This window comes from Ranitomeya imitator, chromosome 3 (assembly GCF_032444005.1).
Source record: "Ranitomeya imitator isolate aRanImi1 chromosome 3, aRanImi1.pri, whole genome shotgun sequence".
NCBI classification, from domain to species: Eukaryota; Metazoa; Chordata; class Amphibia; order Anura; family Dendrobatidae; genus Ranitomeya; species Ranitomeya imitator.
The window spans coordinates 823633507-823660484 of record NC_091284.1 but is presented as its reverse complement, the minus strand read 5'-3'; the positions used below and the strand labels follow the sequence as shown (position 1 = coordinate 823660484).

The window sequence follows — 26978 nt, the reverse complement described above, 5'->3', positions numbered from 1 at the left end:
ATAGGATCATTGTGGCTGTTGTGGGGTCATTGTGGCTGTCGTGGGGTCATTGTGGCTGTCGTGGGGGCATGGTGGCTGTTAAGGGGGCATGGTGGCTGTCGGGGGATTGTGGTTGTCATGGGGCATGGTGGCTGTCGTGGGGGCATGGTGGCTGTTGTAGGATAATTGTGGCTGTCGTAGAGGAATGGTGGCTATCATGGGGAATGGTGGCAGTCGTGGGGGAATGGTGGCAGTCATGGGGGAATGGTGGCAGTTGTGGAGTCATTGTGGCTGTCGTGGGGGCATGGTGGCTGTCGTAAGATTATTGTTGCTATTGTGGGGGAATGGTGGCTGTTGTGGAGGAATGGTTGCTGTTGTGGGGGAATGGTGGCTGTCATGGGGGCATGGTGGCTGTTGTGGGGCAATGGTGGCTGTCATGGGGGCATGGTAGCTGTCATGGGTTCATTGTGGCTGTCGTAAGGGCATGGTGGCTGTCATGGAGGCATGGTGGCTGTCGTGGAGGCATGTTAGCTGTCGTAGGGGCATGGTGGCTGTCGGGGAATGGTGGCTGTCGTGGGCTCAATGTGGCTGTGGGGTCAATATGGCATGGAGGCTGTTGTGGAGGCATGATGGCAGTCGTGGGGGCATTGTGGCTGTCGTGGTCCATGGTGTCTGTTGTGGGGGCATGGTGGGTGTCATAGAGGCATGGTGGCTGTCGTAGGATCATTGTGGCAGTCATGGGGTCATTGTGGCTGTCTTTTGGTCATTGTGGCTGTCTTGGGGTCATTGTGGCTGTCTTGGGGTCATTGTGGCTGTCGTGGGGGCATGGTGGCTGTCGTGGGGGCATTGTGGCTGTCGTGGGGCATGGTGGCTGTCGTGGGGGCATGGTGGCTGTAATAGAGGCATGGTGGCTGTCGTAGGATCATTGTGGCTGTCATGGGGTCAATGTGGCTGTCGTGGAGTCATTGTGGCTATTGTGGGGTCATTGTGGCTGTCGTGGGGTTATTATGGCTGTTGTGGGGGGCATGATGGCTGTCGTGGGGGCATTGTGGCTGTCGTGGAGGCATGGTGGCTGTCATGGAGGCATGGTGGCTGTCGTAGGATCATTGTAGCGGTCGTGGGGTCAATGTGGCTGTCATGAGGTCATTGTGGCCGTCTTGGAGTCATTGTGGCTGTCGTGGGGTTAACAAAAACATCATAAAAACAAACATAAGGAACCATAAAAAACACAGAAATCCCCTTTAGGTTTGGGAGATGCAACCAACTGGAGTCTGCGGGCGAATTTCCTGCTGCAAATTGTGACTTTTCCTCTCTTTGTGACGGATTTCATTACTTTTGGCAACACAACTGCTCTGAACAGATGGCAGAAAATAAAGTGTCAGGTTTATGGGAATAATTTGGTTTGTCTCAGATTGAATGAATATGACTGGGAGCAAATTGTCTGACCCCATATCAAGGAAGGAGCTGATCCTATAGTGGAGATTCGGATTGTAGTGACTGTTTGGGGCAACGCTCCCTCCAATAGGAAGGGCATTTTTCTCTCTCTCACACCACCTATAGGGGTCTACATGGGAGACATTTTGAAACTTCTGTGCTGAATCTTCTTCAGCACGGAGATCGCGAAAGGCATCGGCAGACATCCTGACTCCTTACAGAGAAGGCAGAGATGGTTTATTAGCATCTCCGCCTTCCTAATCACTGTATACAGTCCTAGAAATAATAATGGTGCCTATAGCCCAAGTCTGAATAATCCTGCAGAAAGTCTAGTTCCAGATATCCCATAATGATATATGTCCCCTTCCTGTTCTTCATCCTGGTATATACAGTGGCTACGGAAAGTATTCAGAACCCTTTAAATTTTTCACTCTTTTTTCATTGCAGCCATTTGGTAAATAAAAAAAAAGTTAATTTTTTTTCTCATTAATGTTAACTCTGCACCCCATCTTGACTAAAAAAAACAGAAATGTAGTAATTTTTGCAAATTTATTAAAAAATAAAAACTGAAATATGACACGGTCATAATTCTTCAGCCCCTTTGCTCAGTATTGAGTAGAAGCCCCTTTTGAGCTAGTACAGCCATGAGTCTTCTTGGGAATGATGTAACATGTTTTTCACCCCTGGATTTGGGGATCCTCGGCCATTCTTCCTTGCAGATCCTCTCCAGTTACGTCAGGTTGGATGGTGAACGTTGGTGGACGCCATTTTCAGGTCTCTCCAGAGATGCTCAATTGGGTTTAGGTCAGGGCTCTGGCTGAGCCGCTCAGGAATGGTCACAGAGTTGTTCTGAAGCCGCTCCTTTGTTATTTTAGCTGTGTGCTTTGGGTCATTGTCTTGTTGGAAGGTGAACCTTCGGCCAAGTCTGAGGTCCAGAGCACTCTGGGAGAGGTTTTCATCCAGGATATCTCTGTACTTAGCCGCATTCATGTTTTCTTCAATGACAACCAGTTGTCCTGTCCCTAGAGCTGATAAACACCCCCATAGCATGATGCTGCCTCCACCATGCTTCACTGTTGGGATTGTATTGGGCAGGTGATGAGCAGTGGCTGGTTTTCTCCACACATTCCGCTTATAATTATCACCAAAAAGGTCTATCTTCATCTCATCAGAGCAGAGAATCTTATTTCTCATAGTCTGGGAGTCCTTCATGTGTTTTATAGCAAACTCTATGGGGGCTTTCATATGTCTTGCACTGAGGAGAGGCTTCCGTGTGGCCACTCTGCCATAAAGGCCCGACTTGTGGAGCGCTGCAGTGATAGATGACTTTGTGGAACTTTCTGCCATCTCCCTCCTGCATCTCTGGAGCTCAGCCACAGAGATCTTGGGGTTCTTCTTTACCTCTCTCACCAAGGCTCTTCTCCCACGATTGCTCAGTTTGGCTGGACGGCCAGGTCTAGGAAGACTTCTGGTGGTCCCAAACTTCTGCCATTTAAGGATTATGGAGGCCACTGTGCTCTTAGGAACCTTGAGTACTGCAGAAATTCTGTAGTAACCTTGGCCAGATCTGAGCCTTGCCACAATTCTGTCTCTGAGCTCCTTGGCCAGTTCCTTTGATCTCATGATTCTCATTTGGTCTGACATGCACTGTGAGCTGTGAGGTCTTATATAGACAGATGTTTCCAAATCAAGTCCTATCAGTTTAATTACACACAGCTGGACTCCAATGAAGGAGTAGAACCATCTCAAGGAGGATCACAAGGAAATGGACAGCATGGGACTTAAATATCAGTGTCTGAGCAAAGGGTGTGAAGACTTATGACCATGGGATATTTCAGTGTCTTTTTTAATAAATTTGCAAAAATTTCTACATTTCTGTTTTTTTTTCAGTCTAGATGGGGTGCAGAGTGTACATTAATGAGAAAAATATGAACTTTTTTGAATTTACCAAATGGCAGCAATGAAACGAGTGAAAAATTTAAAGGGGTCTGAATACTTTCCATACCCACTGTATGGCCACCATCCTGGTATATATGTCCTCTATCCTGGTATATGTCTCCCCTATCCTGGCATATATATCCCCCATCCTGGTATATATATATATATATATATATATATATATATCCCCATCCTCATATATGTCTCCCATCCTGGTATATATGTCCCCCGTCCTGGTATATATGTCCCCCATCCTGGTATATATATATCCCCCATCCTGCTATATATATCCCCCCAGCCTGGTATCCTGGTATGCACTGTATGTCCCCCATCCTTTTATATATGTATACCATTCTGCCACTGTTCTTTAATATAGAATAGAAAAAAATAAACCATTATATTCAGGGGGTGAACATAGAAGTCAAAGGGCCCCACAGGAGAAGTATAATGCTCAACCCATAGTCGTCCATGTAGTATAATGAATAGCCCATAGTCATCTATTTAATATAGTGCACAGCCCATAGTCATACTTGTAAAATAATGTACCGCCCATAGTCATCTATATAGTACAATGCAAAGCCCATTGTCATCCATGTAATATAATTGACAACCCATAGTCATCCATGAATATAGTGCACAGCCCATAGTCATCCATGTAATATAATGCACCACCCATAGTCATCCATAGAGTATAAGGCACAGCCCATAGTCATCCATGTAGTATAATGCAAAGCCCATAGTTATCCATGTAGTATAATGCACAAAAGAAAAGGTAAATGAGATCCAGCTCCTTAAAACGTGACATTTATTGATATCCAAACGATAAAAGTTACACGCATGGGTAAGTCATACAGGCTCCCTCCGGTATGAAGCCCCTGTAGCTGGAAAGGCTAAACGGCAACGCGTTTCGATCCGGATGGCTGTGAAAAAGATCTCCGGATCGAAACACGTTGCCGTTTAGCCTTTCCAGCTACAGGGGCTTCATACCGGAGGGAGCCTGTATGACTTACCCATGCGTGTAACTTTTATCGTTTGGATATCAATAAATGTCACGTTTTAAGGAGCTGGATCTCATTTACCTTTTCTTCTGAGGATTTTTTCGTTTGCCTGCTACGGAGATCCGTGCACCTGCGATCGTCATTGGTGAGCTGGCTGTTTTTTCTTCTATAATATTTAAGTATAATGCACAACCCATAGTCATCCATAAAATATAATGCACAGCCCATAGGAAGAAGAAGAAGAAAGTCATCCATGTAGTTCAATGCACCACCCATAGTAATCCATAGAGTACAATGCACAGCCCATAGTCATACATAGTAGTATCATGCACAGCCCATAGTCATACATAGAAGTATCATGCACAGCCCATAGTCATACGTAGTAGTATCATGCACAGCATGTAGTCATCCATCTAGATCAGTGATACCCAACCTTTCTGACCTTGAGAGCCACATTCAGCTCTGAGAGAGGGTCGCGAGCCACATCCAGTGCCCACTCATTTCACAGTTATGGTAACCAAAGACCCCATTACTGTTACACACATGGTCAAAATTGTTGGTACCCCTCGTTTAATGACAGAAAAACCCACAATGGTCACAGGAATAACTTGAATCTGACAAAAGTCATAATAAATAAAAAATCTATGAAAATGAACAAATGAAAATCAGACATTGCTTTTCACCCATGCTTCCACAAATTAAAAAAAAATAAAACTCATGAAATCGACCTCGACAGAAATGATGGGACCCTTAACTTACCGTATATACTCGAGTATAAGCAGACCTGAGTATAAGCCGAGACCCCTAACGTTGCCACAAAAAACTGGGAAAACTTAATGACTCGAGTATAATGCAGCAGCTACCGGTAAATTTCAAAAATAAAAATAGATACCAAGAAAAGTAAAATTAATTGAGACATCAGTAGGTTAAGTGTTTTTGAATATCCATATTGAATCAGGAGCCCCATATAATGCTCCATACAGTTTATGATGGGCCCCATAAGATGCTCCATATTATAATATGCCCCATATAATGCTGTACAAAGGTTAATAATGACCACATAAGTTGCTCCATAGACTCATTTGCCCCTTACAGTGTTGCATAAAGGTAAATAAGGGCCCCATAAGATGCTCCATAGAGATATTTACCCCATAAAGTGCTGCAGAAATGCTGATTATGGCCCCATAAGATGCTCCATAGAGATATTTACCCCATATGCTGTTGCTGCGATTAAAAAAAAATACATACTCGCCTCTTGTCGCTCAGGCCCCCAGCACTTGCAATAGTCACTTGTCCTCGTTCCACCGCCGGGCGCCGCCCGTCTACAGAGTCCTCTGCACTGACATTCAGTCAGAGGGTGCGCACTAACCACGTCATCGCGCCCTCTGAACTGAGCGTCACAGCAGAGGACGCGGAAGACGGAGCCCGGTGGTGGAACGCGGACAGGTGAATATCGCGCAGCGCTGCGCTCCCCTCCCCATTATACTCACCTGCTCCCGGCGCGGTCCCTCGCAGCTTCCCTGCGAGGGACCGTGTCTGGAGCAGGTGCAGCGCCGGACTGGGGTGTCTGGGCCCACAGGAGGAATTGATCCTAGGGGCCCATTCTACAGCTATATCCAAATACCTATATTGTTACAGATACAAGAAATGTCATAGGGATCTATGACTGGCACTACCTGGTCATCACGGCAGATAACTCATCACATATGTCGTTTTATGAGGTTGGCATCAGTTATGGAGCTGTTGTGATATCACAGCCCATTGTGGTCAGGGGAGATGCTGTAATATTTCGGGTGAGTGACATTACAAGGGGAGTCATTGAGGCACACAGCTTCTGACAGTACAACCTTTCCAAACATGTAAAACGCTGTATAATCACAATTATGTATCACTCAGTTGAAAGGGATTGCCCAAGACCAAAGCCGCCCATCAGTGCTCATAACAATGAGATCCAGCCCCAACATCACTGGAACGCTGCCAGTGCGGGAGGTGAATATATATTTATTTTACAGTAGACAATATAGTATTTATGGAAGAGTTGTCCAAGTAGTGCTCAGCCCCTTTACGGATAGGTGATCAATATCCAACTGGCTGGGGACCCCCAATGATCAGCTGTTAGCAGCCCCCACTACCACCGGAAGTACTCCTGTACATGCTTTGTATACTGTGTATTCACCTTTCCCAGCTATTGTAGCTCTGCTCCCAATCACTTTAATAAGAGCTGAGCTACAATACTCGAGAATGGCCACTACGTGTACGGACCTGTGTTGTTCCAGCTCCGCAGGGACCTGGTAAAAGCTGACAGGTGGGTCATCAGTATTGTAGCCTTGGAAAAAACCCTTAATTTGCTTCTGAAGTTCTGATCATAGCAGCAATCTGGTCATCTGTACCTTTAACCATGTCCTGGCCACACAGGCACACACACACAGACACGCAGGCACACTCACACACAGACACGCAGGCACACACACACAGACAGACACGCAGGCACACACACACAGACACACTCACACACAGACACACTCACACACTGACACGCAGGCACACTCACACACAGACACGCAGGCAGACTCACACACAGACACGCAGGCACACTCACACACGCAGGCACACTCACACACAGACACGCAGGCACACACACACACACAGACACACTCACACACAGACACACTCACACACAGACACGCAGGCACACTCACACACAGACACGCAGGCACACTCACACACAGACACGCAGGCAGACTCACACACAGACACGCAGGCACACTCACACACGCAGGCACACTCACACACAGACACGCAGGCACACACACACACACAGACACACTCACACACAGACACACTCACACACAGACACGCAGGCACACTCACACACAGACACGCAGGCACACTCACACAGCACAGCTCACCTCCCTGCAGCCTATTCTTTGCCGGCAGCTTTTTGTGTGAGACAACACGCTGGATGATGACGTCATCCAGCTGGGCTCTCACACAGGGAAGCAGGACGCCGGAATGTGCTGCTGCTGCTGCTGCCAGGAGGTGAACTGCTGTGTGTCTGACTCTGTGTGCGGCTGTGCCTGTGTATGTGATGCGGACGGTGCTTTTGCGGTGCTGTGTGTATGTGGTGCAGTGGTGCGGTGGTGGGGCTTTACATGCGGGCAGTGTTAGCTGCTGTTGTGAATTCTGTTGTTAGGCTCCCTCCTGTGGTCATGAATGGTACTTCGGCTGGTTCTGTCCATGGACTTCCTCTGGTGGGTGTTTCTGAGTTTCCTTCCACAGGTGACGAGGTTAATTCGTTAGCTGGCTGCTCTATTTAACTCCACTTACATCTTTGCTCTATGCCACTTGTCAATGTTCCAGTATTGGTCTAGTTCACTCCTGGATCGTTCTTGTGACCTGTCTTCCCAGCAGAAGCTAAGTTCCTGCTTGTTTTTCTTTGGTTTGCTATTTTTCTGTCCAGCTTGCTATTTTTTATTGTTGTCTTGCTTGCTGGAAGCTCTGGGACGCAGAGGGAGCGCCTCCGCACCGTGAGTCGGTGCGGAGGGTCTTTTTGCGCCCTCTCCGTGGTCTTTTTGTAGGTTTTTGTGCTGACCGCAAAGCAACCTTTCCTATCCTCAGTCTGTTCAGTAAGTCGGGCCTCACTTTGCTAAATCTATTTCATCTCTGTGTTTGTATTTTCATCTTTACTCACAGTCATTATATGTGGGGGGCTGCTTTTTCCTTTGGGGAATTTCTCTGAGGCAAGGTAGGCTTTATTTTTCTATCTTCAGGACTAGCTAGTTCCTTAGGCTGTGCCGAGTTGCATAGGGAGCGTTAGGAGCAATCCACGGCTATTTCTAGTGTGTGTGATAGGATTAGGGATTGCGGTCAGCAGAGTTCCCACGTCCCAGAGCTTGTCCTTTATTATCAGTAACTATCAGGTCATTCCGTGTGCTCTTAACCACCAGGTCCATTATTGTCCTGACCACCAGGTCATAACAGCTGCACCCTGCGGCTAACGCTGCCCGCTATTAAAGAGAAATGGTATTCACGCTTCTCCACGCCCATAGGGGCGTGGGGAAGCGTGAATATTCATTTGGCTTTAGCAGCGGGGAAAGGATTCTGTCTCCAGCTGCTGCTAGGCTGGCACAGAGCAGGCCCCCTTGACTCAGGGGCCCCATAGCCAGTTGCTGGGGCCCCGGGAGCAGTGGGGTCCTTGAAGCATTGGGGGCCCTAGGCAGCTGCTGGCAAGTATGCCAGCAGGTGTCAGTGCCTGGGCCCACCGGAGAATCCTCCGGTTCTCCGGTGGGCCAGTCCGAGCCTGAGCAGGTGAGTATAATGCTGGAAGAAGCTCAACGCTGGAAGAAGCAGTCAGCGCCCGGAGACCATCGGAGATGCAGGGACCGCGCCAGGGGCAGGTGAGTATGTCACAGCTGCCACTCCCCCTCCCCCGCCGATCCCCCTGAGACAATGACTCGAGTATAAGCCGAGAGGGGCACTTTCAGCCTAAAAAAAATGGGCTGAAAATCTCGGCTTACACTCGAGTGTATACGGTGATATTTTGTTGCACAACCTTTTGAGGCAATCAGTGCAATCAAACGATTCTTGTAACTGTCAATGAGACTTCTGCACCTCTCGACAGGTATTTTGGCGGCTCTTCAAGAGCAAACTGCTCCAGTTGTCTCGTGTCTGAAGGTTGCCTTTTCCAAATGGCATGTTTTAGCTCTTTCCAAAGATGCTCAATAGGATTTAGGTCAGGGCTCATAGAAGGCCCCTTCAGAATAGTCCAATGTTTTCCTCTTAGCCATTCCTGGGTGTTTTTAGCTGTGTGTTTTGGGTCATTATCCTATTGCAAGACCCATGACCTGCGACTGAGACCAAGCTTTCTGACACTGGGCAGCACATTTCTCTGTAGAATCCCTAGATAATCTTGAGATTTCATTATACCCAGCACAGATTCTAGACACCCTGTGCCAGATGCAGCAAAGCAGCCCCAGAACATAACAGAGCCTCCTCCATGTTTCACAGTAGGGACAGTGTTCTTTTCTTGATATGCTTCGCATTTCCATCCGTGAACATAGAGCTGATGTGCCGTGCCAAAAGTTCCATTTTTGTCTCATCTGTCCATAGCACATTCTCCCAGAAGCTTTGTGGCTTGTCAACATGTAGTTTGGCAAATTCCAGTCAGGCTTTTTTTATGATTTTTTTCAACAATGATGTCCTCCTTGGTCATCTCCCATGAAGTCCACTTTGGCTCATACAACGACGGATGGTGCGATCTGACACTGATGTTCCTTGAGCTTGAAGTTCACCTTTAACCCCTTCAAGACCCAGCCTGTTTTCAACTTTCTGACCCGGCCAATTTTTACAATTGTGACCACTGTCCCTTTATGAGGTAATAACTCTGGAACGCTTCAACGGATCCCACTGATTCTAAGATTGTTTTCTCGTGACATACTGTACTTTATGATAGCAGTAAAATTTCCTCGATATGACTTGCGTTTTTTTGTGAAAAAACGGAAATTTAGCAAAAATGTTGAAAATTTTGCAATTTTACAACTTTTAATTTTTATGCCCTTAAATCAGAGAGTTATATCGACAAAATAGTTAATAAATAACATTTCCCATATGTCTACTTTACATCAACACAATTTTGGAACCAAATTTATTATTAGGAAGTTAAGGTTTAAAAGTTAACCAGCGATTTCTCATTTTTTCAACAAATTTTACAAAGCCATTTTTTTAGGGACCACATCACATTTGAAGTCACTTTGAGGGGTCCATATGATAGAAAATACCCAAGTGTGACATCATTATAAACACTACACCACTCAAGGTGCGCAAAACCACATTTAAGAAGTTTATTAACCCTTCAGGTGCTCACAGGAATTTTTGGAGTGTTTAAAAAAAATGAACACTTAACTTTTTTTCACAAAGAATTTACTTCAGATCCAATTTGTTTTATTTTACCAAGGGTAACAGGAGAAATTGGATCCCAAAAGGTGTTGTACAATTTGTCCTGAGTACGCTGATACCCCATATGTGGGGGTAAACCACTGTTTGGGCGCATGGCAGAGCTTGGAGGGGAAGGAGCAACGTTTGACTTTTTCAACGCAGAATTGGTTGGAATTGAGATCATACGCCTTGTCACGTTTGGAGAGCCCCTGATGTGCCTAAGCAGTGGAAACCCCCCACAAGTGACACCATTTTGGAAAGTAGACCCCCTAAGGAACTTATCTAGATATGTGGTGAGGGGTAAACCACTGTTTGGGCGCATGGCAGAGCTCGGAGGGGAAGAACGCCATTTGACTTTTTCAATGCAAAATTGGCTGGAATTGAAATCAGACGCCATGTCGCTTTTGGAGAGCCCCTGATGTGCATAAACAGTGGAAACCCCCACAAGTGAAACCATTTTGGAAAGAAGACCCCCTAAGGAACTTATAGATGTGTGGTGAGCACTTTGAACCCCCAAGTGCTTCACAGAAGTTTATAATGTAGAGCCATAAAAAATCTAATTTTTTCCACAAAAATGATTTTTTCGCCCCCAATTTTTTATTTTCCCATGGGTAACAGGAGAAATTGGACCACAAAAGTTGTTGTGCAATTTGTCCTGAGTACACTGATACCCCATATGTGGGGGTAAATCACTGGGCGCATGGCAGAGCTCGGAAGGGAAGGAGCGCCGTTTTGGAATGCAGACTTTGATGGAATGGTCTGCGGGCTTCGCGTTGCATTTGCAGAGCCCCTGATGTGCCTAAACAGTAGAAACCCCCCACAAGTGACTCCATTTTGGAAACTAGACCCTCCAAGGAACTTAGCCAGATGTGTTGTGAGAACATTGAACCTCCAAGTGTTTCAGTAAAGTTTATAACGCAGAGCTGTGAAAATAAAAAATCTTTTTTTTCCCACAACAATGATTTTTTAGCCCCCACATTTTTATTTTCACAAGGGTAACAGGAGAAATTGGACTGCAAAACTTGTTCAATTTGTCCTGAGTACGATGATGCCCCATATGTGAGGGTAAACCACCGTTTGGGAGCACGGGAGAGCTCAGAAGGGAAGGAGCACCATTTGACTTTTTCAACGCAGAATTGGCTGGAATTGAGGTCGGACGCCATGTCACGTTTGGAGAGCCCCTGATGTGCCTAAACAGTGGAAACACCCCAATTCTAACCCTAACCCCAACACACCCCTAACCCTAATCCCAACCCTAACCCTAATCCCAACTGTAAATGTAATCCAAACCCTATTCCCAACTCTAGCCCCAAACCTAACTTTAGCCCCAACCTTAACCCTAATCCTAACCCTAGCCCTAAACCTAACCCTAATGGAAAAATTGAAATGAATACATTTTTTTAAATTTATTATTGTTCTCTAACTAAGAAGGTGATAAAGGGGGGTTTGATTTACTATTTATAGCGGGTTTTTATGTTTGGCAGCTGTCACACACTAAAAGACATTTTATTTAAAAAAATTGTTTTTGCATCACCACATTTTGAGAGCTATAATTTTTCTATATTTTGGCCCACATAGTCATGTGAGATCTTGTTTTTTGTGGGACGATTTGACGTTTTTATTGGTACCATTTTCGGGCACATTACACTTTTTGATCGCTTTTTATTCCGATTTTTGTGAGGCAGAATCCCCCAGCAGGATATATGTTTTCTCTTCCTCCTTCATGGACCTGAAATTTGAGAAGAGATCGCAGAGTCTTCTGAAGTGAGTGTCCCTCACTGCTGAGTATTTGATGCAGGGTAGCAGGAAATGGTCTCATCATCCAGGACCACCAGATCACAGTGTAGGCAAAGGGCGTAACAATCAAGGCAGAGGGTGAGAACATGACCAGGCAATTGCAGGGGGTGGGGCAGGGGTCCTACTGACAACAATTTCACCCGGACGCGTGTCCTCAGACGCACATTCAGTTGAAATATATTGCGGTGCAGAGACCTGCCTGGTTCCTGCTCAGCAATACACAATGTCTGCTAATCAAAGGTCAGTAGGAGACATAAGCCTATCAATGATGCTCAGCGGATGGCAGTGGCGTCATGCGTTGTCCATGCCAACATGCCAAAGTCAGCTGCCAGCTCCTGCGCCGGCTACAGAAGAGGTCACCACGCCGCGTGGGAGTGGGGGAAGGCGAGTTGAATTATTTGTTTATTTTTACAATGTGCTTGAGAAAAATGATAGGGGCCCAGGATGGGGGGCATTGTACCAGGATGAGGGCATTGTATCAGAATAGAGACATTATACCAGGAAGGGGGAATTATATCAGGATGGGGTTATTATGTCAGGATGGGGGCATTATGTCAGGATGGGGTGGGCATTATATTTGGGGCTTTATACCAGAAGGGGGGCATTATACCAGAATGGGGACAATATGTCATAAGGGAGATCATTTTACCACAAGGGAGGTCATTATACCAGAATGGGGGTATTATACCAGAATCGGGGATATTATGAAAGAATGGGGGATATTATACCAGAATGAGGGAGTTGGAGCACCCCCAGAGACAGGGCCACGCGTTTCGGTACCGGGCCTCTCTGGTTCGGTTCTGAGGCTGTCACGGTGGCTAGACCCGGTCCGCGACCCTGCTAAGGGGCGTCCAATGAAAGTAGTGGTGCAGTCTGTCAGGAGTTCGTGACGCCACCTGTGGTGTTCGGTCAGGGTGACCGACGCTGCTATGGGGTCCGCTGGGGTGATGGAATGGCAGCCAGATGGTATACCTTCCCACAGGTGTAGTATGTCCCCAGGGCTTCCCAGTAAGGTGGATGGTGATGGTGTGAGGTGCAGTCAATAACGAGGACACAAGGTTGCAGTCTCTTTACCTCTTTACTGAAGGCTTCAGGATCCTCAATCCAGAGTACGTTTAACAGGGCTATCTGAGACCGGTCGGTCCGATGGGCACATCCAGAGTTTCCCTCGCAGATGGAAATCGTTGCCCACCACTAGCGCCTGTGTGTTGTAGTCCTACCCTGCTGAGCATTCGGAATAGTCCTCACAACTTCTGTTCTCTTTCGTTCGTTCTCTACAGCTTTCTCTCTCTCTCTCGTTCTTTGGTTCCAGATGTTACTAGTTTCTAACGTCCCCCAGGTATGTTTTGGCTTGGACGCCACCCGTATGACGGGAAGGCTTGGAGGTCTTCCGGGACCCTAGAGACGCCCCTCTCCCAATGTTGCCCCCTATGTCTTCGTAGGTGTAGTAAGGTAGACAGCCAGCCTATGACTAACTGTCCAGCGGAGTTTGAAGTAAGGCCTGAAGTCAGTTACTCCTACGGTGTTCCAGCCACCGACTACGCGCCTCAGTAAGATGTTGCCTCTCTCTCACGGCATGACTCTTACTGGCTCTCCTTTGTGCTTGATCTCGTTTCCACGTTTCCACAATATCCTTCCCTTCGTGTCTCTCTCTTAGGATACCGCCGCAGGGTGTGCAGGTGCGGTTCTGTTACGTTCTGTTCTGTTCGCTAGGCACCTGCCAGGTTCCCACGCCTGACAGGGACCCCCCTGTGCCTTCTCCCTGCAACACCCCCTGCCACGGGATGTTGCCTGGTTCCAACCCAGTCAGCTTCTAACTAACTTCCTCCCCAGCCCCTAGTTTTACCAGTGTGAGGAGTAGCCCAATAAATAAAGCCTTTTTCTCCCCCTAGTGGCCGGAGTGTGAAGTGTAATGTGTTCTGGTGATACCTGGTCAGGAGAACTCCTTAGTGCCATCAGACGTACCGCTGCTCCCCTTAGCGGCAGAGCGCTATACTGCAACGACCAGGTCTCTGGGGCGCTGAAGAATTATACCAGCATGGGGGACATTATCCTAGGATGGGGACATTATACCAGAATGGGGACGTTATATCAGGAAAGGGGGGCATTTTACCATAATGGGGGCATTATACTAGAATGGGGAACATTATATCAAAATGAGGGCATTATACTACGATGGGAGACATTATACCAGATTGAGGGACTTTGTATTATGATGGGAAACATTATACCAGAATGGAGACATTATACCAGGATAGGGGACACGGACATTACAACATAATATTCTAGGATCTAGAACTTCAAGGGACCATTGGACTCTACTTATACCACTCTATCTATCTATCTATCCATCTAGTGGTCCAAAAAAGGAAGCAGGACACCACTGTCTGTGAATAAGGAGCTGTTTTATTTAGCCCACGATTGCGACGTTTCGGTTCAGTGTAGTGAACCTTTTTAAGCAGTGAACAAAGTGCACAGGATTGAATATTTAAAGCATGTGCATAATTAGAAATATTTAACAACATCTACTATATAATTGTCTAAGGGTCACTTCCGTCTTTCTGATTGTCCTTGTGTCTGTCACGGATATTCATTGCTCGCGGCCTCTGTCTGTCATGGAATCCAAGTCACTAATTGGTCTCGCCAGCTGCCTGTCATGGCTGCCGCGACCAATCAGCGACGGCCACAGTCTGATTAGTCCCTCCCTACTCCCCTGCAGTCAGTGCCCGGCGCCCGCTCCATCCTCCCCGCAGTCACCGCTCACACAGGGTTAATGCCAGCGGTAATGGACCATGTTATGCCGCGGGTAACTCACTCCGTTACCGCCGCTATTAACCCTGTGTGACCAAGTTTTTACTATTGATGCTGCCTATGCAGTGTCAATAGTAAAAACATCTAATGCTAAAAATAATTGAAAAAAAATTAAAAAATCATTATATACTCACCTTTCGCCATGCTTCAGTGACCGCTCCATGCAAGCGGCAGGTTCCGGTGGCAAGGATGGTATGGGAGAAGGACCTGCCATGACGTCACGGTCATGTGACCACGACGTCATCACGGGTCCTGCGCTACCAACCCTGGGACCGGGAGCTGCCGCGTGCACCGCACACAGGCGACATGACTACATGGGGCCCTCGGAAGGTGAGTATATGTTTGTTTTTTATTTTTTAACCTATGACATACGTGACTGGGCAATATACTATGTGACTGGGCAATATACTACATGGACATGCATATTCTAGAATACCCGATGCGTTAGAATCGGGCCACCATCTAGTTTATTTATAATTTGTTACCGCAAATAAATGTTGTGCGGACGTAAGCATTTTCTTTCATTTTCAATCCTGTGCACTTTGTTCACTACTTGAGAAAGGTTTGTTACACTGAACCGAAACGTCACCATCATGGGCTAAATAAAACAGCTCCTTATTCACACAGTGGTGGCTGCTTCCTTTTTTGCACTACTACATGCAAGGTTTGGTATATGCCTGTGGAAGCATTTTTTGCACCCAGATTCTTTCCATCTATCATCTATAATCTATATTTATCTATATCTATCTATTATCTATCTATCTATCCTGGATAAACATAACAGTACCACAGTGGCTGCCGACCTCCGGATAGACCCACAGCAAACAGATCGCAAAATAAAAGTAGGAAAAATGGAGGTATCACATTCTTCAATAAAACTTCATAATAATAATAATATTCATTCGATGCCCAAGGTTTGCACAATTTCGTCTCTGACACAGAACCTTTCTCGGGTGATCTCGATCCTCCATCTTGTTCCCTGTATTCACATCTTTCCTTCTTCCTGATTTTCCCACGACCTTTTTTCCTATTCCCTTCCAGTAATTGAGTGTAGAATGAAAATTACCCAGCTGCGCTCTGATTGGCTGTTGCCGTGGTAACGCTCTTGGTGTAGTTTTCTCCGTAACATAACAACAGAGCTGTTTCTCCATTAATCGCCGCGGTCGGGTGTAGTCACATAATCGGGGATCATTAATTAGATGCGTAATAATAATATGTGACGCTATCTGCTGCAGTTAAAGGGACAGCGTCGCTAATATCATAGGACGCCGCGATGACATCATCTGCGTCAAAAAGCAACATCGGTGAAATTGGAACAGAAACGTATCTATTTGTCCCGTCCATTGTCTGAACATTCCGGACCATGATACTTTGCAACAGTCAGAGCCTGCACACTTCCTCTGGTGTGGGCGGGTCTTGTTAAATGGTGCATTATGGGAAAATTATGGGTTTATTCTTTTCCACATCCTTGGCTAGAAATTCCAAATTCCAGTAATAGTCATAACGATAAAATTACATCTAATATAGGACTATTTAACCAGGCACGTCACCCAAGACAGGGCTGTCCTCCCTTCACTGTGGCAGCCATTTTTCTACATAGCTAACAATGAAAAAAAAAAAAGTCTAAAAAGGGTTTTTCCAAGAATAAAAAATGAATACAAAATGAAACACTATGTGATCCTTGCCCCCATCCCCTCTATACACCCCAATGGGTGCTGAGCTATTGTCATCCACAGGGATGTAGTCACGTGACAAGGTCACATGACCGTACTACATGACATCCCTAAGGATGACGTGATGTAACCCCTTACTCTCCACAGGGAGAAAACAGGAAGAGTTTGCATTAATGTTATTATTGATAAAGAAAATATATAATTATGCATCAAATCTAAAAAAAAAAAAAAAAAAAAAATTGATTTTTGGAAAATCCCTTTAATCTGCGAATTAGATACGTAAGGCTCAGGGTTTAGGGATCCCCAATTTTCAGTAGCATTTCATACCAATATACAGCACATTAGTTGAAAAAAAAGAAAAATAATTATATACTAATATTTACAATTATTATTAAAAAAAAATGAAAATGTATATTAAATGTATTTTTAAATGTAATTATACATTTAGTTAATATTTTTTTTAAATTGTGCAGTAACATTTTGAAAAGAATAAAGTAAAAAAAAAAATTCTTCAGAAAATATCATGCATAATTTTATACTCTAAAATCGACAGCCGCCGTTCGATACAACCAAATATTTACATTAATGAATGAAACATTGTAATCGGACGTCTCCAAAGGTTCCAAGGAGCACTAGCCTGACCTGTATGAGGACCTTGCTCCGTGGTCCTCCATCCCTTGACTTTGCAGTGGGCTCACTGCCTCCTTGGACGTTGGATTGGCACTGGTTAACAATTCTCGGTGCTGGATGACTTTACTTTCTTCTACTACCGATACCAAAATCTCCGGGGTGACGTTATAGGCGATGGCTACCCTCCCCGCTATTTCGGCGTCAATGATCCTCTTCTCCACTGGTGGTAAGATAGAACCCATGAAATCTTTCTTCTTTCTATCCTCGATGGGAGGGATGTAGACCGGACCTTGGATGGGTTTCGGAATCCATGGGTGGTCACCTTGACGAGGGATTGGCCATGACCTGTAATCCTTCTTGTATTGGGTCTCCCTTTCGAGAGGAGCTTCGGAGGGCAGATATTCGCTCCTCGGTTTGCAGCTTTGCTCGGGATTTGCTTTCCAGGGTTTGAAATCTTGTCTCATCACCGAACCCCTGGTAGACTCCAATCTCCTAGAGTAGTCCCTGGATGACCTAGACTGGCCTCCATAGTAGGAATCTGCCAGCGGTGGCTGAGTTTCTATGGCAGCAGACCCAGGGCGTGGCGGCTGGCTAAGATGAGGTCCATCTGTCACTTCCGAATATTTGGAAAACATTAAAGGGACGGCAATGTCCCCCTTGTCTTGTTTATTCCCAAAGCGGGCGATGCAACACGCCCGGGTTACACAAGGCCATGCCATTTTTTTAAACAACCTTGAGAATTTCCTCTCTCCCAATTAATAAGTAGCTTATTTTTTCTTAATTATTGCTCCTTGCAGAAGAGTTCTGTCGCTGGTGAACGAGAAAAGCCAAAAATTCCTTGAGATTAAAAAAAAAATTAAAAAAATCTTGTAGATCCCTTACAAGTGTAAACAGATTTTTTTGTTGTTGTTGTTCCTTTCTCCGTGGATCTACAAGGCGAGCGGCGAGTGAAGGATTCCGGCGGTCGCTCTCATGCCTCTTCCCTCTTGATTAGCAAAATGTTAATAATTTTGCATCAAGTGACCTCTAGCCGTAGTCGGAAGAAGAAGAAGACGAAGAAGAAATCCGGCGAACATCTCGAAAAGGGAGGACCCCACCCACCTTGCTCTCTGCATCCCCCAGATGCCAAGGAAAAAGAAGAGTGAGACGAGCGAGAGGGGGGAGGAGAATGTAATGCTGGCAAAAAAAAAAGATCTCCACTATGCAGCACCTAAAATGTGATATCAAAGGAGGGCGAGCGAGCGAAGGAAGGAGGGAGGGAGGGAGGGGGTGAGTGCAGTGCATTTAACCCTTAATGGCCAGGTACACCACATCTGGCATATGCACCAATCACTGGACGGCTGAACACTGCAAGAGGCGCGGAGGGTGCAGCACCCGTCTATTCCATGATTACATAGTATCCACCATCACCAATCCACCAACAACGAACAGCAGACCCTGTGCATATTCCATCGCTGGTTATTGCAATACTCCTTGCAACCAGTAGGGGGGATTTCAGCACCACAGCCTGTGGACAGTGCCCATCATCACATCTCTGACATTGCAAACCCTACATTGCTTTTCTCTACAGGATTTAATTAATCCTGATTATCTTCTTACACCCATTCATAACGATGATAATTGATTCACGCCGGTTCCGATCATCTCAAACTTAGCGTCTTATTCCATTTGCATTCCGTGCATAGAAATTCAATTTCAAAATTTTTTTTTTTTTTTTTACATTTTTTTTGTTACATTTTAAAATGAGTTTCTCGTCTCAATTTAAAGCAAAATTCAGAATTTATATAATTTTATGTTGACTTTTTATTTAATAAAAAAAAATATGTATTGTTTTTGCATGGAGTAGCTGCTTAATCCTGATGGCTGATTGGTTGTTAGGGAGCCATTGTGACATGTTTACAATGAACTGGGAAATATTCCCTAAAGTACAGGGGCTATAATGGAATAATGCCCTTTCTTTCTACTAATTCTGTTACATTTCAGGGGAGATTATCCATAGGGCTCAAGACTTTTCTCTTTTTTTTTTGTGTAATTAAAAAAAGTAACTCTATAAAGAAAAGTAATAAATGTATAATTACAGAAAAAATAATCCTCATTAATCATAAAACACTAATAAAAAATATGTAATAAATAGGAAAAAAATTAGGAAAAAATAAACAAATATATAATTAGAAAAAAACAATCCTCTCAGTCATAAAACGCTAATAAAAAATAATAAAAAAATAATAAATAGTACAAAAAGGTAAAAAATAAATATATAATTAGGAAAAAAATATAATCCTATCATTAGTCATAAAACACTAATAAAAATAAGTAATAAAATGAGTAATAAATAGTACAAAAAAGGTAAAAAAATAATCAAATAGAATTAAAAAATATCCTATCATTAATTATAAAACACTAATCAAAGATATGTAATGAAATAAAAAAAATGATTAAAAAAGGTAAAAAAATAAACAAATATACTAAATTAATAGAAAAAATAATCCTATCATTAGTCATAAAACACTAAGAAAAGATAAGTAATGAAATCAACAATGAATATTAAAAATGGTAAAAAATAAACAAATATATTAATAGAAAAAAAATAATCCTATGATTAGTCATAAAACACTAATAAAAAAGAAGTCATAAAATCAATAATAGTAAAAAAATAAGTAAAAAATTAATAAATCTTTAAAATAAATAATCCTATCCTTAATCATTAAATTCTAATAAAAAATAAGTAATAAAATCAATAATAAATAGTAAAAAAACAAAAATGTAAATGAAGTATGAATTAAAAATGAATGTAAATAAAGTGCTACATTAAATTAAGTTTTTTAGAAATTAAATAAGATCCATAGGAAAATGGCTGCTAGATTGCAAGTAAATTATTTTTTGTTTAATCTTTTGGTTTTAAAAATCTAACTATTGTTGGAAATTTATTGTCTAAAAAAAGAATATTGGAAATTCCATTATTAAAAAATTCTAAAAATATAAAAAAATAAATCAGATGTTGACATATCACAGACTTGTGAGATATTTATGTTCTTCTCTATATTATAAATCTGCATAAGGAAACAAAATATCATCTCACAGACGAAAAGGACAATAAAGGGCGAGTTAATAATTAATAGTTAATTGGCTTTGTGCCTTACTAGACAAGGAGACACATGGGATAATGGGCATCAAATTCTTATATATGAAAGCAGAAAAAATATTTATATTTTTTAAGATAACTTAATTTTTTTTAGAAATATTGATGAAAGTTACTATCGTCATTCAAAAATGTATTTTGCAAGTAGCTTTAATAGCAACTGCTTTAGCATCCTTCATATGTTTGTGTTACTAGCCTGACTTGTTAGAATTACTCTCTGATTGATTTTTATGGGTGATATTTTGAGTTGGGCCTTAAGACTTGATATAACCATAAGTGGCCCAGAGATACAAAAAGTTGATACAAAAATGGTTTTGCTGACCTGTACGAGGTGCCAACTCCTCCTTCCTCTTTGATCTGCCTGTTGAGTATATCGGCAGCATCCCTTGGTCTCAGTCCTTCCATGGACCATCTTGTAGATGGCGACTTCTCCCTGTTTCGCTTTTCTTGGACCTCTTTTTGAGCGGACTGTATATCCGCCACGCTGCTGAAGGTAACAGAGGCCTTGACTTTGGGAACCACCACTTCTGTAGGCTCTACCTTTGGTGGTTCCTCTGCCCTTTTCTCTGATAAGGCTACTGGTGTTTTCTTCATTTTGGCAGCACTTGAGGCTGTTGGGGCAGTGAGGCCTGGAGAAGGCTTTGGAATCCATGGATGGTCCCCACGACGAGGTATGGGCCAAGCTTTGAAATCTTTCTGATACTGCGTCTCTCTTTCGAAAGGAGCTCCGGAGGGTTGATACTCACTCTTGGGTTTGCAGCTTGCCTCTGGTTTTACATTCCAGTGCTTGTAATCCTGACGCATGACCGAACCCGATGTCTCCTTGCTATGATCAGGTCCAGGTTGGTGGGACAAGTCTCTGGTAGACCCAGCACCATGATCTGCCTCTACTTGGGCAGGCTGTGACTCAACGGCATATGTACTATGACGGGCTTGCGGCTGTTGAAGGTGAGCATGGTGTTGTTGACCTCCTTCGGTAACCTCCGAATACTTGGTGAAGACCAAAGGAACAGCAATGTCACCTTTATCTAACTGGTTCCAGAAACGGGCAATGCAGCATGCCCTGGTAATACAGGGCCATGCCATAGTCTCCACCCTGACAGTCGTAGGGAGCCTCTTACAAACTACAATGAAGACTCTGGGTTTTCCCTTCCACCCACCTTGCAAGACGTAGAAATAGTAACAGTTTAGTCCTGATGGTCTCCTTCCAGGAGACTGCCCAGCCAGACGTAGACAGTGCTCTTCTCACCGGATATGACAACTCCAGAGATATATTTTTGGGTGTTTTTTTTTCAAAGTCATGTCGCAGATAAACCTCTCCTCATGGTTGCCCTTATACGGCTTTGTATGGTCAATGCAAAGACCAAGAACCGGAATGTAAAGATCTGGTGTCTCCTTTCCTCTTCTCAGTCATGGAACACTTTCTGCAAGTGTCTCTATGGCATGATGATGCAGGAACTGAAGTCAATCCTGGTGGACAACCCTTCCACACCCACAACCAGAACGTGTGGTGTTTCCTTGCAATCCTGGCAGTGAGACCCTGCCACAATCAGAAAGCAAGATCTCTGCAGGAAGTGGTCCCACCCACCCTGGTATCTGCATCCTAAATGCTGCTGATGGGGTGGGGGACCGGAGGAGGAGAGATGCTGGGAGAGAGATGGCTCCTTCGTCAGCACGCAAGCCAACGTCTCAAATGAATGGAGAGGAGGCTGCTTGTTACTGCGGCTTGTTAACTGTTCATTGTCTGGAGGGGGGTCAGGCGGGGAGCAGATGGATTTCATTACCCCCATTGTCACTTTCCACTTAGCGAAAGCTTTGTGGCAGGTTCCACTCGGATGAAGGAGCCACCGCGTGAATTATTTATGGCTGAACATTGACTGTCTCCGATGAAGGCGACACATCTAAGTGACGGTCATTCCAACGATGACATCAAATATTTATTGTCATCACCGACAGAGTGGAATTTACATAGATGATTTTCCACACAAAGGATTGTGCAAATTTGAAGAAAAGTATGATTCCATAAATGATACAATGTTTCTTCACAGTGGACACACAAAGGATGAGGGTCTACATGTGCAAGCTTGATACTTTTTTTTTATTTTCATTAAAAAAAAGTAATTTAATTTAAATTTGTTACTAACCTGAAAAAAGATACAATGTTTCTGCACAGTGCAACTCTTGGAAAATAATTTATTGGAATTGTTGCAACCAGTTTTACAATTTTATTTTTTTTTTTACAAAGGACAAATATTGTAGAAGATTTATGGGTTGCAATCAATGAGATTTGTATTTCTGATTATATTCAATGGTCTTTTGAAAATTTAAAGCAGGAGCTTTATTGTCCCCATTTTTCCTTTGACCTAGTTTTAAAAAATGTGCCTTGGGTGAAAAAAAAAATGAAGGAAATGAAAAAATATTTTTGGCATGGGACAAGGGAAGTCGACATCTTTCGTCCCACATCTGAAGTTAGAGGGAGACATAAATAAAGGTTTTAGACACTTTTTCTTTTAAATCAATGCATTTATGGTAACATTTTTACAATAGTGTTTAATTAAAAATGTTGAACTGTTTTGGCTTCTACGTCCTCTATGGATCACAGTACATAGCGCAGGCTGCAGAATAAGTTCCCTGTGACCCATTCTGTTTTATCACTAACCTCTATAGCCATGAAATGCCTAATGTGGGAGAAGGTATCACTGATATCTTCCCAATACTCCAAGATTTTAAAGGAAATTGTAAACTTTTCTCCTATACTGGTTTGCACTGCGCAGATACAGACTCCACGAGAGGATAAAATATTGAATATTCACCTCCCGCTCATCTTCCCAGCAGATGATGACTTCTTTATCCAATCACCTGAATTGTTAATCAATGGGATCGAGTGATTGGCATCGAAGGAGGTGAATGATTTCTACAATCCCACCAGTGTCTGTGCCGCTGTCCGGCCTCCGTGGTCCTGAAATCTATAATGCTGCACGACATACAGAATATAGACCGGGAACATCCGAGTTACACCGCAGCCAATAATCTGTGATAATGATATTCTGAGCAAATATTATACATGTGGGAGTGTGAAAAATAAAAACCTACAGGAAGGCTCCATTTATGTGAGGAATCTTGTGCTACATTTGGTATTAAAGGGAACTTGTCACCAGGAAATTATTTATTAATTCAATTAGGTTTTTGTGTTACATAATATTTTTTTTCATATCACTATCTTTGTAATAAATATACATTTTGCAATACTTACACCAGCCACTAGGGCTTTTTTAGAGTCTAACTTCCCATTGTTTTAGGAAATTCACATGTACATTAACAGCAATGAAAAGACTCCGACTCATCTATCGTATTAAAGCATTTAATGAGCGTGTGCAAAAATCATTGTGAAGGGAGGTGGGGAAAGTGAGCTGTAACACCACCTATTGTGAATGGTGGATCCTGTGTTATCTACTGTATATAGAGGTGTTATCAGTCATTGTACAGGAGGAGGAGGTGAGCTGTGACATCACCTATTGTGAATGGTGGATCCTGTGTTATCTACTGTATATAGAGGTGTTATCAGTCATTATACAGGAGGAGGAGGTGAGCTGTGACATCACCTATTGTGAATGGTGGATCCTGTGTTATCTACTGTATATAGAGGTGTTATCAGTCATTGTACAGGAGGAGGAGGTGAGCTGTGACATCACCTATTGTGAATGGTGGATCCTGTGTTATCTACTGTATATAGAGGTGTTCTCAGTCATTGTACAGGAGGAGGAGGTGAGCTGTGACATCACCTACTGTGAATGGTGGATCCTGTGTTACCTACTGTATATAGAGGTGTTATCAGTCATTGTACAGGAGGAGGAGGTGAGCTGTGACATCACCTATTGTGAATGGTGGATCCTGTGTTATCTACTGTATATAGAGGTGTTATCAGTCATTGTACAGGAGAGGAGGAGGTGAGCTGTAATATCACCTATTGTGAATGGTGGATCCTGTGTTACCTACTGTATATAGAGGTGTTATCAGTCATTGTACAGGAGAGGAGGAGGTGAGCTGTGACATCACCTACTGTGAATGGTGGATCCTGTGTTATCCACTGTATATAGAGGTGTTATCAGTCAGTGTACAGGAGAGGAGGTGAGCTGTGACATCACCTATTGTGAATGGTGGATCCTGTGTTATCCACTGTATATAGAGGTGTTATCAGTCATTGTACAGGAGGAGGAGGAGAGCTGTGATATCACCTATTGTGAATGGTGGATCCTGTGTTACCTACTGTATATAGAGGTGTTATCAGTCATTGTACAGGAGAGGAGGAGGTGAGCTGTGACATCACCTATTGTGAATGGTGGATCCTGTGTTATCCACTGTATATGGAGGTGTTATCAGTCATTGTGCAGGAGGAGGAGGTGAACTGTGATATCACCTATTGTGAATGGTGGATCCTGTGTTATCTACTGTATAAAGAGGTGTTATCAGTCATTATACAGGAGGAGGTGAGCTGTGACATCACCTATTGTGAACAGTGATCCTGTGTTATCTACTATACATAGAGGTGTTATCATTCATTGTACAGGAGGAGGAGGTGAGCTGTGACATCACCTATTGTGAATGGGGGATCCTGTGTTATCTACTGTATATAGAGGTGTTATCAGTCATTGTACAGTTGGAGGAGGTTAGCTGTGACATCACCTATTGTGAATGGAGGATCCTGTGTTATCTACTTTATATAGAGGTGTCATCAGTCATTGTACAGGAGGAGAAGGTGAGCTGTGACATCACCTATTGTGAATGGTGGATCCTGTGTTATCTACTGTATATAGAGGTGTTATCAGTCATTGTACAGGAGGAGGAGAAGGTGAGCTGTGACATCACCTATTGTGAATGGTGGATCCTGTGTTATATACTGTATATAGAGGTGTTATCAGTCAGTGTACAGGAGGAGGAGGTGACCTGTGACATCACCTATTGTGAATGGTGGATCTTGTGTTATCTAGTTGGAGCTCCCCCAGACGCAGGGCCGCAGATTACTCGGTACCGGTCCACTGCTGGTTCAGTTCTGGGGATGTCACGGTGGCTGGACCCGGTCCGTGACCCTGCTAAGGGGCGCCCAATGAAAGGTGGTACGAGTCTGTCAAGGGTTTGTGATGCCACCTGTGGTGTTCGGTCAGGGTGACCGATGCTGCTTGGGGTCCGCTGGGGTGATGTGATGGCAGCTAGATGGTATACCTTCCCACAGGTGAAGTGTGTCCCCAGGGCTTCCCAGTAAGGTGGATGGTGATGGTGTGAGGTGCAGACAATAACGAGGACACAGGGTTGCAGTCCCTTTACCTCTTTACTGAAGGCTTCAGGATCCTCAATCCAGAGCACTGTCAACAGGGCTGTCTGAGACCGGCCGGTCCGACGAAGGCACATCCAGAGTTCCCTTTGCAGGTGGAAATCGTTGCCTACCACTAGCGCCTGTGTGTTGTAGTGCTTCCCTGCTGAGCATTCGGGATAGTCCTCACAACTGCTGTTCTCGTTCATTCTAATTTGTTCCAGTTCTTTCTAGTTCTCCGTCCCCCAGGTATGTTATGGCTAGGACGCTCCCGTTTGACGGGTAGGCTCGGAGTTCTTCCGTGACCCTAGAGACGCCCCTCTCCACGCGTTGCCCCCTATGTCCCCCCTTCCCACATTGGGGGAAAATGTGTGTAAATGGGTTAGTAACTGGCTTAGTGATAGAAAGCAGAGGGTGGTTATAAATGGTATAGTCTCTAACTGGGTCGCTGTGACCAGTGGGGTACCGCAGGGGTCAGTATTGGGACCTGTTCTCTTCAACATATTCATTAATGATCTGGTAGAAGGTTTACACAGTAAAATATCGATATTTGCAGATGATACAAAACTATGTAAAGCAGTTAATACAAGAGAAGATAGTATTCTGCTACAGATGGATCTGGATAAGTTGGAAACTTGGGCTGAAAGGTGGCAGATGAGGTTTAACAATGATAAATGTAAGGTTATACACATGGGAAGAGGGAATCAATATCACCATTACACACTGAACGGGAAACCACTGGGTAAATCTGACAGGGAGAAGGACTTGGGGATCCTAGTTAATGATAAACTTACCTGGAGCAGCCAGTGCCAGGCAGCAGCTGCCAAGGCAAACAGGATCATGGGGTGCATTAAAAGAGGTCTGGATACACATGATGAGAGCATTATACTGCCTCTGTACAAATCCCTAGTTAGACCGCACATGGAGCACTGTGTCCAGTTTTGGGCACCGGTGCTCAGGAAGGATATAATGGAACTAGAGAGAGTACAAAGGAGGGCAACAAAATTAATAAAGGGGATGGGAGAACTACAATACCCAGATAGATTAGCAAAATTAGGATTATTTAGTCTAGAAAAAAGACGACTGAGGGGCGATCTAATAACCATGTATAAGTATATAAGGGGACAATACAAATATCTCGCTGAGGATCTGTTTATACCAAGGAAGGTGACGGGCACAAGGGGGCATTCTTTGCGTCTGGAGGAGAGAAGGTTTTTCCACCAACATAGAAGAGGATTCTTTACTGTTAGGGCAGTGAGAATCTGGAATTGCTTGCCTGAGGAGGTGGTGATGGCGAACTCAGTCGAGGGGTTCAAGAGAGGCCTGGATGTCTTCCT

The 26978-nt window shown here is 44.1% G+C and overlaps 1 protein-coding gene across 4 annotated transcripts in view; it reads right to left on the bottom strand.

Annotated features, from left to right (window-relative positions):
- MAP6 (microtubule associated protein 6) overlaps window positions 1-22009 on the bottom strand; it is a 114650-nt gene extending 92641 nt beyond the window's left edge. Inside the window, exon 1 of one of the 4 annotated variants that reach the window (XM_069759394.1) lies at window positions 20656-22009. In XM_069759394.1, coding sequence (XP_069615495.1) covers window positions 20656-21419 — 764 coding nt within the window. In that variant the 5' untranslated portion in view covers window positions 21420-22009. Of the gene's footprint in view, window positions 1-17206; window positions 18420-20655 lie in introns of those variants that run through there. The other 3 variants (XM_069759395.1, XM_069759397.1, XM_069759396.1) reach the window with 3 other exon arrangements.
- Between the last annotated feature and the right edge of the window lie 4969 nt (window positions 22010-26978).